This window comes from Anopheles gambiae, chromosome 3 (assembly GCF_943734735.2).
Source record: "Anopheles gambiae chromosome 3, idAnoGambNW_F1_1, whole genome shotgun sequence".
NCBI lineage: Eukaryota > Metazoa > Arthropoda > Insecta > Diptera > Culicidae > Anopheles > Anopheles gambiae.
In genome coordinates this window covers 48,665,402-48,680,700 of record NC_064602.1, presented here as the reverse complement: position 1 = coordinate 48,680,700, position 15,299 = coordinate 48,665,402, and the positions used below count along the sequence as shown (strand labels likewise).

At 42.8% G+C, this 15,299-nt stretch overlaps 3 protein-coding genes across 7 annotated transcripts; 2 read left to right on the top strand and 1 right to left on the bottom strand.

Annotated features, from left to right (window-relative positions):
* The first annotated feature begins 177 nt into the window (after nt 1-177).
* Nucleotides 178-4,753, top strand: LOC3292129 (protein rigor mortis). Of its 2 annotated transcripts, none has more exons than XM_554046.4 (10): nt 178-496; nt 559-1,995; nt 2,070-2,428; nt 2,507-2,749; nt 2,815-3,099; nt 3,187-3,711; nt 3,778-3,928; nt 4,004-4,097; nt 4,171-4,334; nt 4,405-4,753. In XM_554046.4, exons 1-10 carry the CDS (start codon nt 318-320, stop codon nt 4,538-4,540), a joined length of 3,573 nt encoding a protein of 1,190 aa, XP_554046.4. In that variant the 5' UTR covers nt 178-317; the 3' UTR covers nt 4,541-4,753. The 2 variants fall into 2 exon arrangements, with proteins under 2 accessions (XP_554046.4, XP_061510907.1); XM_061654923.1 differs by having other exon boundaries at nt 183-496; nt 3,190-3,711.
* LOC1279570 (uncharacterized) lies at nt 3,900-7,380 on the bottom strand. 2 transcript variants are annotated; one of them, XM_061654932.1, is made up of 7 exons: nt 6,830-7,380; nt 6,642-6,757; nt 6,449-6,548; nt 5,645-5,813; nt 5,307-5,564; nt 4,775-5,238; nt 3,900-4,409 (listed from the first exon to the last, which is right to left on the bottom strand). In XM_061654932.1, exons 1-6 carry the CDS (start codon nt 6,850-6,852, stop codon nt 4,798-4,800), a joined length of 1,107 nt encoding a protein of 368 aa, XP_061510916.1. In that variant the 5' UTR covers nt 6,853-7,380; the 3' UTR covers nt 3,900-4,409; nt 4,775-4,797. The 2 variants fall into 2 exon arrangements, with proteins under 2 accessions (XP_061510916.1, XP_319319.5); XM_319319.5 differs by having other exon boundaries at nt 3,900-5,238; nt 6,830-7,377.
* Nucleotides 7,381-7,936: 556 nt separating this feature from the next.
* On the top strand, nt 7,937-12,431 carry LOC1279569 (cytochrome b5-related protein). 3 transcript variants are annotated; one of them, XM_061654920.1, is made up of 4 exons: nt 7,937-8,222; nt 10,728-11,349; nt 11,423-11,839; nt 11,908-12,431. In XM_061654920.1, the coding sequence occupies exons 2-4, from the start codon at nt 10,754-10,756 to the stop codon at nt 12,197-12,199; spliced, it is 1,305 nt and encodes a 434-aa protein (XP_061510904.1). In that variant the 5' UTR covers nt 7,937-8,222; nt 10,728-10,753; the 3' UTR covers nt 12,200-12,431. The 3 variants fall into 3 exon arrangements, with proteins under 3 accessions (XP_061510904.1, XP_061510906.1, XP_061510905.1); XM_061654922.1 differs by having other exon boundaries at nt 8,068-8,532; XM_061654921.1 differs by lacking the exon at nt 7,937-8,222 and adding an exon at nt 8,301-8,444.
* Nucleotides 12,432-15,299: the final 2,868 nt, after the last annotated feature.

The following is a 15,299-nucleotide window of genomic DNA, read 5'->3' as shown; positions in this document are numbered from 1 at the left end:
GCTTGTATTGTTTATACCTTGGCTTAATGTGACGCTATAATGTATAAAATGTACAATAATGTGTAGGTTTAATTTAAATAAATGTTTAGCTTGCACCAATGTTAACGAGTATGTCCGATGGATTCATTACAGTGCTACGTTGTGGTTAGACGATTGGCTTTTCTGAGCTATTAGTTTGACACATATGTTGACAGCAGAGCCGGACGCGGGTTTTATTACAAAAAGGCTTACAAAATTACACTGTTTACAGCCGGTACCCACGCACGGAACATTTAATCTCAAGTTTCACGCCAAAATATTGTAATACAGTGCATAAGATGGTGCCAAGCATGGAAGGATTTGTTGCTCCGATCATTCACCGATGGTATCATCAAAACAGCCTAATATCTACCCCGGATAATGGCATCCTGTACTGTTCGCGCTACGAAGTGGTGTACATACCGCCGCTGGATACGGGTTGCCTGCCCAAGACTCAGCTAATCAATGTGCATGGATTGTAAGTATTTGAGTCGGTTTTAGGCATCAATATTTGGTTACTAATTCCGTGCTTTACCACAGTACAAAATCCCTGGCATGTTCTCCAGATTGGAGTGCTAAGCGTTTGTTTGCTACGTTGGACGAGTATAACGTCCTGTACGTATGGGATCTCGACTTGGGACAGCCGGTCCATGGTCATCGCGGTCACGCAACAGCACCGAAAGCGCCAACATCAAGGCAACAGTTCAAAGATGTAACTTCGGCGATTTGTTTCTCTGCACATGGAAAAGTGATTTCTTGCGATCGTTCCGATCTGGTGGTGTACTGTTTGCTCGCGGACAGCTACAAGGCGATGCCGGACTTTTTCCGCAATAAAACCGTTGTTACGCTCGTACCTTCACCTGTTGATCGTGACGTGTTTATCGCTGGGCTAAAGGATGGGCTGATACAAATATTTTCTATTAAAAAAATGGCCATACTACACACTTTGCGCAGTCACGACAAGGAAATTGTCTCCATAGAATGTATGACGGTGCCAGTTCTGAAGGGAAATGTATGGAGGAAGCGCCAGAACAATCCAGAAGCTGGAAGTGGCAACGTACCGGACAGTGCGTCCAAAACGGTGCAAAACAGGCCCAAAAAGCAGGCCCGAAAAAAGACTGTGCCGGTTGCGGACGATTCGGATTTCTTTGACATTTACGATTTCAATGAAAGCCAGGAAGAGTTTGGCACCATCATTGACCGCGAGGCGAAGGATGATAAGCAGAATCAGTTCCGAGAGAAGGCTAAAACGGTCGAAGGTTTTAACTTTCTTGAGGCTTGCGAAAATCTGAAGGAAGATATCCTGAAAGCGGCAAATCGCAGAGAAGAAGAAGAAGAAGAGGAGGACGACGAAGCCGGGGAACAGTCCACTCTAGCACAGGAAGACTTCAATACGGACGACGAAAACGATTTGGATGATTGTGAAAAGTTACGCGACTACGTGGTAGTCGATAATGAAGATCGAGAAGCCGAAGAAGAACCGCTGGATGATCGAGAGGAATTTGAAAGCAAGCTCATTTTGGTTAGTGGAAGTCGGGAAAATGTCGTCTGGTTCTGGGACTACGAAACTGGCCTTCCAATTGACAAAATCGTGATACCGTCCGAAACCAACGGAAGGCTTTGTGATACTTTGTTCACTAATGCTGTGTGGATGGATGAGTCGCACATCGTTGCGAACACCCCAAATGGGCAGGTGATTGAGTGGAAGGTAGAATTCAAGTTCAAGAACGATCGCCTGCAGCTAGTGGCCAAGGAAAGCTTGGCGCCATACCCAGTGGAGAAAATTTTCCATGTGATTCGCGCTAAAGGGCTTACGAAGATGGAGACCAATGGCCGGTATTTGTGGTGCTCTTCGATCCATCGAAAGATAAGCTGCTTGGAAGTGGCTGAATCCGGTAAAGCGACTGTGGTTGTCGATTACTCTTGTATCACTCCCACAAACCGTTGTGTGGTGGAAAATCCACTCGAGTCAATGGTGTAAGTAAATACGTAGCTAACTACAGGCAATGCATTCTATATTCTTATTCTAAACTGACCATTGCTCATTTCAGTATTGCCCTCGCGAGTGCTGCACCGAGAATCGAAAAATTAAACCTGGCCAGTCTGCAGCCCGACAATATTCCCTTCAAACCATTTACGAATAAAATTAGTGGTTTCGTTATGTTCCTGGCCTGGCATCCAGAGGAAGAGGATAAGTTGGCCTTCGCCACGAACGAAGGACGGGTCGGAGTGCTCGATACGAGCAGCATGAGCAACGTCCCCGTCATAATGAAACCTTTCATCAACAAAGAAGTGTATGCTTTGCATTGGTGTTTTTTAACGAACGACAAACAGGAAAGGCGACTGGTATTGTTTGCGTGTGGCACAAACGAACTTGCTTACTATCACATGTCAGGCGCTCATAAGTATGGTAAGCGTTGGATGATTATATGTTTTTTCGACAAATAATTCAGTAGAACTACAATATTGCAAACGTTGCGTTTCTCAGAACCCGTCAGATGCAAGCAGTTCGGCCAGGTTTCAAACATATCAGGGACAGATAAGATGTGCTTCATTGGTACTCAGCAGGGAAGCATCTATATCACCGGTTTGGATGAAAATCTTAAACAATTGTACTGCCATAAAGTTGCTAATCGGTACATCAGCTCGGTGGAGTACAAGCAGAATTATCTTGCCGTTGGTTCTAACGACCATGCTATACGTTTGATCAACTTGAGCGACGGTTTTGATGGTGAGTTGAACTAACGATTAATATCCCGTAAATTCGCTTCGGTTAATCAGCTGACGTTTTTTTAGGTGAGCAAGAAAATGAAATTATTACGCTTGAGGGTCATACGGAGGGAATTTGTAAGGTGAAATGGAATCTGGGAGACTCGATGCTTCTTCTAAGCTCTAGCTACGATTGCTCTATTCGTATTTGGGACGCTCTCTCAGCTACCTGTTTGAGTGTGTTTTATACAAAATCGTTTGCTTATGGAGCCATCTTTTCACCGCTGGATGAAAACATAATACTTTACGTCGGAAAAGGGATCCCACTTTCATCATACGATTACACTAAACAACACGACAAAGTGCCTAAAGGTAAAGTTTGGAATGCTTCCTGAAAGGGATCGGATCGATCCGCGCAACGATTTTTTAAAACAATCTTATTATTATGTAATATTTTAGCATCATCAAAAAAGTATCCTAAAATCAAATTCGCTACACTTGAAGATAGCAAACCGATAGAGACAATGCCAGGGAAGAAGAGAGGACGAGGAAATAAGCAGCCCGCTGCTGTGTCTGTGAATGAGGCCGTCGATCAACTGACGGATGAGGTGAAAAAGGTCACACTAAAGGAAGGCGCTGCTGTTAAGCCAATGCCAACACCAACCGTAGCGACAACATTGCCACTTACGTATCGTGAAACGAACAAAGTAAAAGATGTATTAGAATGTATCGTTAAATTGCTACATACACCGGACCCGGAACCGGAACCAACTAAATTGGATGAAGACGAAAATGGCAGTGATAACGAATCGCTAGATGAAGAGTTTAACCGGTTGATAAAACCGAAAGCGATCGAACAAAAGCAGCCAGTCGTTGAACCACCGGTTAATGATAGTGAAATGAGCGCGCCAGACGAAAAAATGTTCTACAACGAAAGGCTTTTCTCGACCGAACAAAACCTGAAACAACTTATAGAGGAAGAGGGTAAGCATTTGATTGGTATGGCTATTAGTTTCGGAAATAAATTATTGGCCAATTGTAATGTTTTAGCAAAAATGCACACCATCACGGACGTCTCATCGATCGGAATGGTAATGTTACCGCAACTGCTGCATAAACTGAAGGATACAATTTTGGGATGTATTACTAAAAAGAAACTGACTCCTCAAATGTTGGCATTAGCGCCCTACGTTTCGCACATGTGAGTATCTCGTCGCTTTACTACTAGAAACTAACAGGTACACTGACACTCGACTCTTCCACCTAAATTACCCAGGTTTTGGCGTCAATGCTGTCAAGCTTATGCCTATCAGTTGATTGAAGGTCAGCAACCTTTAGCAGCTGTACCCTATTTTCTAGCCAGCCATAAGGTAAGTGTTAGTAATTGTTGACAAGCTATGTAAATGTTGTTGAACTGCATACACTGTCCCTTTTTCTTAACAGGTTGATTCATCCATCGAAGAGCTTTGCGATGCCAAGTATTTCCGCGAAGCATGGGTGATCTGCAGGTTGCAGAAAATGCCCGATGATCCTATTCTGGAGCAGGTGGCTAGCAAATGGGCACATCATTTGGACGTCATTGGAAATTACGAAGCGGCAGCATTAGTGTAAGTACTGTTAATGTGTAAGGCGTCGATCGCACTGCATTCGATATCTAATGCCGATATGATTCTTTAGATGGACTGGAGTGAAAAAGTACAAGGAAGCGATCGAAGTATTGACAAAGCGTCGAGATATTAACGAGGACATCAAACGCACTATCGATGAGCTGAATGCAAAACTACAAGGGGCGCCCAAGGCTGAGGCGAAATGATTTAACTCATTCATGTGTATACTGAGTGGAAATTAAATTCCATCAACTAACTAATTAAGGATTGTAACATTGTGGAAACGTTGTAGGTGTTTTCCTTTCATTCCCCTTATTTTCTTACTATAACATCCATTTTAAATCACATTCAACACCATTTCATGGAACAGTTAAATGTTGAAATAAATACTGAATTCATGTCGAACTTTCCCGCAATAATACTAGGATTGTTTTTTTTACCTTGCGATCCTCCGCACGCCGTTTCATGCCAGCGGAAGCGGTAAGTAGTTGCGATTTCGTTTGCGGCAGCAGCACCAGTAACGTTTTAGCACGCCACACCAGAGCTGTCCACAGACCAGTTTGAGCGGTATAAGCATCATGGAGTACACCGCAAGCTGATAGAACCGCTGCGATGTCCACAGCACGGTATACCGGAGCTTATCACCATCGAACATGGCGTACCCGTACCCTATCTTCATTTCGCCCATTCTGTACGCACAGGTGGGCACGATAAACTCCAACAGCTCTCGCGTATCTTTGAGATAGTTTAAGTCAAACTCCACTACCTCGTGCCGGTTGGATCGTTCTGTGTTGAGTGGTTCGAAAGGGGCACCCTGGGCCAGCTGATTACGGTGCGTCTTAACGTGGCGGGATTTGTGTTCATGGGCGGAGAAAATCACATTTGGCTGAAAATCGTCAATAACCTGGAAAAAGGAATAACAAAATGATGGTAAAAAATATCACTTTGATAACTAACCGCGTTGCGTTTCACCTTATAAGTAAAAGGATCCGACCACCTTAGTATTGGCATGTGGCTCAAAAGCACGGTGTAGGGTTGCGGTTCCTCGGTGCTCGGTGCACTGTTCATCGGAAGTGTCATGCTGATGCGATTTACGTTCAGGATGCGCAACATTGGATCGATCGTTAATTCGTCCTGCTCGTTAAAGTATTGCTTAAACCTGAGCACTCGGTCGGATTTAATTGTTTCTAATCCTTCGCCTCCAATATCGTTATCACCTGGAATGTAAAACTGAGCAACGGCGCGTTACCAAACGAATTATCTGGCCCGAAATTGGCTCGTATTTGGGTGATAAATAAGCTCATACGTACCATGATGGTGTTTGCAGTCGGTTGGGAGAAGATGTTGACAAAACGGGTAAAGTAAGCGGCAAATTGATCATCGTTAGCAACGCTTCCTTCGTCCATGAGATCACCCAGAAAGCAGATAACATCCGGTGCTGCATGTTGCACCACGCTTTTGTACGTTCGTTTTAAATGACTTGAAAATACATTTAATTGAATGTATATTAAAACTAACTACACTTAGTAGAACATTTATGATTATTTGACACTTTCCCTTAACATGAGTTTTCTATTGATAATGCTAGAATTTCATGATCTTTAAACGAATTACTAAGCTATAATCTAAAATACAAAACCAAACAAAATAACAGATGTTTTGCACTTCTCTTCCTTTTTTTTCTTCCTCACTATTTACGTTTTTCACAATTCATCATAATGCTGTATTATCTTGTCACACAAGCTTGATCATTTATCAATGCGAAGAAATTATCCAATATCGTTGAAATAATAAAAGCCAAATTGAACACCGTCATTCTTCAGCCGTTTGCTGATAAGATTAGGGATCCCACACGCACGATTGGCGCGTGATCTGTCAATTTATTTCGTCCCTACAAGCTAGCGCCGGCGACGCAAGATGATTTCTGATTCACTGCTGTTCAATGTACAAGCGCGATAAAGCTCACATTCAGAAACACTCAACAAACACCTGGAGTGGGTTTGAAGCATGTAGTTTGGGGATTTCTTAAGTGCGTTTAGTAACGTCAGCAGAACTAACTACATTATACTTCTTCAACTACACTGTAAGAGATTATTCTATTCGTTCATACATACCGATCCGAGTCGAAATTTGCTAACGGCCAGTAGAGCTTCGTGTCGAATGTGTTGCCCAGGATCTGTGGATCAGCAACCAGGAGCATCTTAATGCAGCTATCTGAAACAACAAAAGAAAAAAAAAAACATAAACGAAATTAAGATGTTTATTCCAACTATGTATCATTTCGGTGTTATTCCTTAGTTCTCTAACCTGTTTCACATTGCAGCTCAGCCCACTGAAAGCTGTGATAAATGTGGATGAGATATTCATTGTACACGATCAGCGTAGCCAGCGTTGGAAGATAGATTTTCCAAAACAGTGGTAACCTGAGAACGAAAAACGGCGTGTCTTAGAAGCGAGCGCACTCCATGCACTGCTTAGGTGGTTGTTGGCTTTACCTGCAAATACTCCTTTTCATCATGTCGTCTGATCACAGTCACCGCCGTCCATCGCTTTACGGTGACTGAGACTGCCCGCAACATGACGAGGTGCCGTAACTGGGTGAAGGTTTGATACATCCCAAAAAGGTACACACATCGATAACGGCACTCCACGTTCGCCTGCCCGCCTGCCTGCTTGTCTGTGGACACTGATAAGACCCACCAGTCGATGGGACTCATTTAATCGTACTGGCCAAATTCTCCCAAATGGTGGGCTGTGTTTCTATCCCAGGTAAAATGAATCCATTATGTCGCCTGAGGAATTGTGAATATTATTTTATATTGAAATTTTTAAGCTTCAGAAGCGAAAATGAATTATGTTCAGTGTGCGTGAAACAACACAGTCGACGATTGTATGCATGGTATTTTTGTGTGTGCAGTTCCCGCCTTATCAAGAGATAAGGTTTGTTTTGATTCAGTGCTTCTACTAACATTCCTACAAAATGGTTACTGCTCTTATATGATGCTAGAGAAAATAATACTTTTTAATGGACATTTAGCTGTATAGAGATAGAAAAAAAATCGATTTATTTTTTATTCTTTCTAAAATAATGGTAGTAAACGAAAAATCTCAGCATAATTTATTGCTTAAATTTATGTGAATTTTCGGTAATCCAACAGGATTACTAAGGTGCCTCTCCGAAAAGGGTGTCGTAGAATCAACTTCCCTTCATATACATTTTATTTCAAATAAGAAAAAGCTCAAGAAATAAAAAAAAGCTCAAGAATGTCCCAAAGTAATGAAAACTCCTGAAAAACTCTGTATTATTATTAATCAACATTTTTCAATAATGAAAAAAAAAATTTGAACAAAGGTATAAAAATAAAGAAATTTAATAAATAATCGAATGTAGTGAAATTATTAAAAAAATAACTTTGTGCATATTAAAATACATCGATCTAACCTGATGTGACTGTTACATAAAAAGTAAAACAAAAAAAAATTTTTAATTAATTTTCTGCCCTATCGAATATTCTTGGTAATTAATTACACATATTTATGCAATCATACGCACCGTGTTAGCAGAAGCAACGAGATGAAATTACGATGTGGTAAAGTAGTTCGATCTTGAACTGATCCGTAAGTGAAACATGCGCCCCGCTCCAAGGGGAATCACTCGGCTGGATATGCAACCGCTCACTGGTACACTGTGTGTGTTCATTGTGTAAGTACGCACGTTACTAGAATGGTTAGTGTTCCATTTACTGTCCAGCGATTAATCGGCGTCACTCGTCCACGGTCAGCACAAAATGCCGAGTCGATAAGTTCGCTTCATTCATTCGCCCGCAGTGCACGGTTTCGAAAACAGTGATTGCGGAAGTCCGCTACACCCAAATAGCAGCTTTTACCGTGTAAGTTCTGGTTGTTTTTTTGTTTTCGGTCAAAACAAGTGCAGTGTTTAGTGTTAGAACAAACTCTCCTACCGTAGGGAGAAGGAGATTTTTGCAATCTACGTCAACGGATTCGCCCAATTCCGGTTGATTCGTTGCAGAACGCCGTGTTACGATGTGGTATCGGTGTGACATGACAAACTAATTGATACAGTTAAACGCCAAGCTGTGGATGACGTGCGTGCGTAGGTCATTGATATTCTGCCCGCGTAATTTTGTTCGGCTTCGGTTCAGTCGCGGTAACGAATCATCGGTGCTGTTCTAAGCCGGTATACGATGGAGTGAAGTGGAACTGAAAATGTGCCCTACCCATGCGAATGCTGAATTCAAAGTTCAAATTGTTTATCGGAACCATGAAATTGCGTTTAAAAAGTTCAAACCCTTTCCCACATGCACTCTTACCTTGCAGTGCGATAAGTGTAAGGGTGAGATATAACGCCTAACCCTCCCTGAAGCAGCGCAATGTCTTATCGGATCAAGAGAAAAAGACCAATGTTTTAAGAACACACTATGCGTAATCATTTGAGTAACAGTAAAGGGAGAGCTGGGTTGCGTTTTGAAAGGTGGTAATTAGAAATAACCTAGAATTGGACCGTCTTGACTTGATCGGTCTCATATTTACAAACCATTCAGTGCAAGCAGAACAACAGCTTCACGTTGACTGAACGTGATGCAGCACATATTGCTGGGGATGTGCAGTAATAGAGTGCATCAGGTGCTTAGAACACGCGAGAAAATAAGTTAATGTTTATTAGATGAGCTTTGTCGATCGTCCCTTGCCCCTATCGGTTAATGTCCGTCAATCGACATTAGCAGGTCGTAGGGCAAATGTCCGTGATATAATTGCGCAGATGACTTGCCTGCCAGAGATGCTAAACTTAATTAATATAAGCTGATGGTGTATAAAGCCTTTATAGAGATAACGGACATATATTAATAAGAAAAAAAATGCTTTTTTTATTTAAATTTACATAATTACGGCTTCGGACGACTTTTCTAGCAGGATAATTGATAATTGATTTATGCATCTATAACGACATGCAGCATCATAAGCCTACAGAACATAATGATGTTTATTAAACATTATAGGGCAAAAAATTGACCGTAGTAAGGAACCATATACTCACAATTACACTATGTGTAATATAATACATTAATTATAATATTACATTATTAGGTCATACATAAACAAATTGTATTACATCACACTGCGTAGCCGTTCTGGTGGTACAGTCGTCAATTCGCAAGACTTAACAACATGCCCGTCATGGGTTCAAGCCTCGAATGAACCGTGCTTCAATACCGTAGGACTGTGACTATCCTACTATGTGTGTTATCAGCAAATCACTGAAAGCCAAGCCCCAGTAAGTGGTACAGGCAGGTCGGTCAGACAACGGTTGTTGTTGTGCCAAAGAAAAAGAAGAAAAAGAAGAAGAAGATTACATCACACTAAACATTTTATAATTTTATACCTAAACTGTGGTGAAAATGTCGCCATGCTAATTAAGCTACTACTGAAATGGCCCTTTTTCCTAAAGGGTTATAAATATTGGAAATTTGTCGCAAATATTGGAAACTGGTTCCAAACTAAGTCGATCTTGACTCAATTGTTAGAAGTACCCTATGTGTAAAATAGACTGTGCATTGATACAACCGCATAATATTTTAAAAAAAGATGCACCACATCAAAAAAAAAAAATCTTCTGTGCCGTTCAAATATGAATCACCTGACACAACATAAAAGGCATTCATAGTCATTAGGCCATAAATTAGATCAATGAATAGATCATAGAATATTTAAGCTTTCGCTGGCCTGCATCAACTTTCTCTATTTTATATTGTTGTGAAGAATTCCACATTATACTGTAATATTCAAGGGCTGGAACGATTCTAGTTTTTAACACTCATCGGTTCTCTAAAACCATTTAAGAAACCCGCAAGACAAAGATTGTTTTAAATGGTCGTTTGGCCCGCTATCCAAAAGGTCTCATGGATCTCGAACTAAATTAGATCGAAATGTAGAGAGTTTTAAAGTTGAACACAATTGGAGATCGTTTAACATAGATTCTAGAATACTAGGACCTAGGACACTACCTTGAGATACCCCTGCTGCAATCGTGAACGGTTCCGAACGGACTTTGGCAATTTAAAGTGATTGTCACCGCTGTCGACATACGGCAGTCGAATTGGTTTACCAAATGATAGTAAGACCGTTTGTGAATATGGGAGTTTATGTAAGATACGTATAACGAGCATATTATTGCATTAAACAGCTTTACGACACATCTACAGAAATAGATCATTCTCTCAACAGTCGCAGAAACCCCACCAAACTAAGATAAATCTATAACAACACTAGGTTATTGCTTTAGTGCTTTTCGTGCACTTGGACTTGTTTCCCGACCTTCAGCGTAGTGCAACCCGCTGACGATGCACTTCTTTTCAATTTTGCTTTTGTTTGCAGATTCGCCTTCAGGCTTGGGCTGGGTCATGGCGACCAATTACATCACGACCATATCAAAAAAGTACCCCTCCTTTCGAGATGAACCCTTAAAAACGGTCTACCGATGGTTGGACGGTAAGCGGCAGGACGATGGTGCGGAGGGGCTCTGGCGCATTCACGACACCCTGTACGACTTTACGGACTTTATCGAGCGTCATCCCGGTGGCCCTGAGTGGTTGCGCCTAACAAAGGGCACCGACATTACGGAAGCATTCGAAACGCACCACGTCACTGTGCGAGCGGAGGGCCTGCTGGGAAAGTACAAGGTGCGCGAGGCCACCACACCGCGAGCGGTTCAACTGACGTTCCGTGACGATGGGTTTTACCGGACGCTGAAGCGCCGAGTGCGCGACAAGCTGAAGGATATCGACTATGGTCCAGCGCAGCGATCGAAGCTAATCATCGACTCGATGCTGGCGGCTGCGTTCGGTCTTGCGTTTCTTGCCATCCGGCTGCACAGCTATGCACTCGCCACCGTTTCGGGACTGTTCGTTTGCTGGACAATGATAAGCGCTCACAACTTCTTCCACCAGCGGGACAATTGGCGCATGCTGGCGTTTAATTTGGCCTTCTCAAGCTATCGGTAAGAGTCGGTGAAGCCAGATGAATGACTGTATTCAACGTATAACGCACATTTTCCTATCCTTTCCCCACAGTGAGTGGCGTATTTCTCATGCGTTATCGCATCATAATTTCCCGAACTCCATATTGGATTTGGAAATTTCCTACTTTGAACCGTTTCTGTGCTGGTTGCCGAATCCGTCCATTAAGAGCTCGGTGAAACGAATCGCATCATGGCTGTATGGCCCGCTGGTTTATTCGTTCCTGTTTTACGGCGAATTTGTTAAGCGTGTGATAGAAACCTACGAAACGGGAAAGAACACCTTCTTCCTGGACGATTTAGTGACACTCATACTGCCGACGTTCATGTACGTGGTGGGTGCTACCAGCCTGTGGGAAGTGATCAAGATGTGGCTGTTCATCGTGCTTGTCGCTAGCTTCCTGTTTGGTTTGATCGGACTGAATGCGGCCCATCATCATCCGAAGGCCGTGCACGATGGAGATCAAATACCGTAAGTTTTAAGATGACATTCATTAAAAAGATGTAAGTAATTTTAGCTAAACCGTTTCCATATTCCAGCGCCGACATTGATTTTGCCGTCTATCAGATGGCCGCCGTGATCGATCGGTCGGATACGAAAGGATCACAGTTCATGGTGCTGACCAGCTTTGGCGATCACTGTTTGCACCATCTCTTCCCAACGCTCGATCACGGCATATTGCCCCAGCTGTATCCGGTGTTTTTCGAAACGTGCCGTGAGTTTGAAACCGTCTACCGAGAACTACCTTGGCTGCAGCAGATCATAGGCCAGCATAAACAGCTGGCACGCGTCGAAACGATGACGTACAAACCGTCGGAAAAATTCATTTAATTCTAGCGAAAGTAGCACCTAGAACCAAAGATAGTAGAAACAATTGCTAGCAGAAACTATTTTTGCAGCAGTGAATGACTAGCAATACTGTGTACTTGATTGTGATTGTTTGTAGAACGTGTTAATGAAGCTGGTTCGTAAATCCTATTTTTTTTTTTTGCAAAAGTAAATAAAAATAAAGAGCTGATGGGGACTGAATAAATGGCAAAAAACTGAATTATATAGAACTTTATAATGCTTGAGTTCATTTTACTTTCATACTGATTTTTTTACAGCAAACTTGATGGCATCCTGTGTCATTAAATTTAATTTGGAAAAGTATTCGAAACAACGTAAATCCTAAAATAATTTGCTCTCGGAGCTAGGATTAGGCTCTAGTTAGTAACCAACCAGAGGTCCTCTCGCAGTGAGCTTAGTATATTGATAAACTACCCAACAGCCAGTTTAAAGAACAACTCGAGGCTCTATTCAGTGGCGGATTTAGGGTGTTGGGGGCCCTAAGCGTTAAAAGGAGTGGAGGCCCCCGGTTGGCCTATACAATATCCTGCCTGATCCTCCCAGATTAACTAAGATATCCAAAACTATCAAAGAGGGTTCCAAAACGGAAAATCAACCATTAACTAGATTTTCATCATGATCACCAACACGTACCATCACTAAGAAAACCAGACCTACGAATGGGTCTGTCAGTGAAGTACGGATTGGTGAACGCACTTCTAAAGTCATCCAAGATGTCACATATCTCGGGCCATTGTATTGCCTGAGGAAGTAGTTCACCTAAAAAAATGCTAGGGATGGAAAGAGCTGTGACTATATCGTAGCTTTATAGCACCAGTATTCACATACGTCTCTGAGAAAAGGACACTGTAAAAATCTGAATCTTCTGAGCAGCATTCGAGAGGAAGCCGTGTTCAGAAAGAACACGTATTTTGGCCCCGTATAAACGGACATCAAGGCTGCCTTTTATAGCGTCATGCACTCCTTGTTGCTCGCTATGCTCGAGGTGCTTGGACTACCCGTGCAGTTGGTGTCATGGATGCACTCATACCTTGCCGGTCGTTCATACTGCGTGAAAATGGGACCCTATACATCGCGCCGTATTGCTGCTTCTTCGGGGGTGACGCAAGGGAGTAACCTCAGATCGTTGTTGTTCGTCATGTTTCTGAACTCAGTAACTCGGTTGCTCTATCCTGATAGCCATTTCAAATGAATACGCGGACAAGGCGAAGCTGTTCTTGCCGATCCGCGACCGGTCAGACCAACTCCACCTTCAAGCCACACTAAGTGCTTTCCAGTGCAATTGTCTCTTTGAATGGTATTGAATTGCGGTGCCCTTTAGTCTACGACTTCGCGTTTAATGGATCTACCATTGAGCGGAAAAGCTGTGTCAGGGATCTTGGAGTGTCTCTTGACGAAAAGTTGAGCTTCCACCACCAGCTAGAGAACGTTATCGCTAATGGTAACCAATTGATCGGCTTAGTAAAACAAATTGCACATAACATCACTGCTCGGGTCTGCATCAAGACGCTGTACTGCGATTTGGTGCAGTCAATGCTGGAATACGCTTCGGTAGTATGGTGGCTATCAGCTGCACGCCCCCTGGCCCGTTTGGAGTCAATCGAGAGCAAGTTCACGCGGATGGCTTGCGCTTCTGGAGTGTTCAGATAGATCATGCTGGTCGCTGTACGCTCTTTGGCCTCAAATCGAACCAGTGAACCAGTGACACTGCAACGCCCAGAAGCTGTTTGCTGCGGTACTCCTAGACAATCGGGTCGACTTGTTGGCGCTTCTATCTAAGCTCAACATTTATGTTCCGCCAAGATCGCTCCGAGCTGATCCGTTTCTTCGTATGTGCCGTGAATTCAAAGTTATCTGTCCCAGATATGTCGCGCGCCGAGCTACTAAATAATATCCGTGCCGTGCGTCCTTCTATGTCCTAATTTTATTGACCAATGAATCCAATGTAACCAATGTGACCAATGAATCTGAACGTAACATGTAATTTGTGAATATGTTATAATATTATCTATAGAATTAAATGCTTCGAGAGAGCCAAGCGTTCCGTTGAATTATAAATAAACAAATGACAAACAAATAACAAATGTGTGAAAGAACAACAGAGAAGTCAATATGTGAAAGAACAACGAAGAGTTACATGAACTGCACGGCGATCTCCACTGTCTTTTTCAGGTCCTCTACAAGGACAAAGGGAGCGTACTAGGCACAAATTGAGGAGGCAAGATAGTATGTGCGTCCCTTATTATAGCCGAGATAATGGGCTGACAGACGAAGGTGCGAACCCGTCGGTAGTTTTGGGATATTGTGGCAAGCCAAGACCGCAAGACCGGTTGTAGCGCCGAATAAGTAATTCATAGTCTTCTTATGTAATGACCTTGGAATGTCTCCCTGACCTTAAGGGGTAGGGGAGTTTTGTCTTTGTTTCCTGCGAGGAAAAGCTCTTTTATGATCGCTTGAACGACCAACCGGACGAATCGGACGATCGTCTACTTAAAACATAATTGACGATGAGGCACCGATGTTCAACATCCGTCCCATGCTAACTTACGCAAGTAACAGTATATCATAAAACACTCCGAATAATAATTGAATGTACTGGAATGCCAATGGTTATATTACAATCGCTATGTTTTTTTTGTTTTTTAATGAGATTTACATAACTTCATTCTTAAGATAAACTTTTTCAATCGTATAGTTAATGGCAAATGTTGTGGACAGACCGCTGCCTCATCCTGAGGGCTCACTGTTGACAGCAGGGCTGTCATCCTGTGACGTCCTCAGTGAGGATCGCGGCGCGAGAATGACCCGTCGTCCTCTCTCCGCATTGCGTGTTATTGTGTGGTTTCATTTATTGTATTGTAAACGGTTGAACATATACCAAAGCTAGTTTAAAATATATATTCTGTTTGTGCCGTACACGTTTCATGTCTCATTTCTGCGGACACAACAGTGGCGACGAAGATGGGATCCTCCTCGCGTAGGGGGGGACCCTACAAAGGACCTACGCAGCACGGAGGCCACCATTGCGGTTCCACCATCGCGCAGGATGGGCACGCTTGGGCTTGCGCGAACCTCACTCACC

What these genes read in the sequence shown, in the direction of transcription:
- LOC3292129 (XM_554046.4), top strand. Translation starts at nt 318, where the DNA reads ATGGTGCCAAGCATGGAAGGATTTGTTGCTCCGATCATTCACCGATGG. An exon ending in AATCCACTCGAGTCAATGGT is followed by an intron (nt 1,996 to 2,069) that starts GTAAGTAAATAC and finishes TGCTCATTTCAG; the next exon opens with TATTGCCCTCGCGAGTGCTG. An exon ending in ACAACTTATAGAGGAAGAGG is followed by an intron (nt 3,712 to 3,777) that starts GTAAGCATTTGA and finishes GTAATGTTTTAG; the next exon opens with CAAAAATGCACACCATCACG.
- LOC1279569 (XM_061654920.1), top strand. Translation starts at nt 10,754, where the DNA reads ATGGCGACCAATTACATCACGACCATATCAAAAAAGTACCCCTCCTTT. An exon ending in TTGGCCTTCTCAAGCTATCG is followed by an intron (nt 11,350 to 11,422) that starts GTAAGAGTCGGT and finishes CTTTCCCCACAG; the next exon opens with TGAGTGGCGTATTTCTCATG. An exon ending in CACGATGGAGATCAAATACC is followed by an intron (nt 11,840 to 11,907) that starts GTAAGTTTTAAG and finishes TCCATATTCCAG; the next exon opens with CGCCGACATTGATTTTGCCG.
- LOC1279570 (XM_061654932.1), bottom strand. Translation starts at nt 6,852, where the DNA reads ATGATGAAAAGGAGTATTTGCAG. An exon ending in ATGAAAAGGAGTATTTGCAG is followed by an intron (nt 6,758 to 6,829) that starts GTAAAGCCAACA and finishes TTTCGTTCTCAG; the next exon opens with GTTACCACTGTTTTGGAAAA. An exon ending in TGAGCTGCAATGTGAAACAG is followed by an intron (nt 6,549 to 6,641) that starts GTTAGAGAACTA and finishes TTGTTGTTTCAG; the next exon opens with ATAGCTGCATTAAGATGCTC.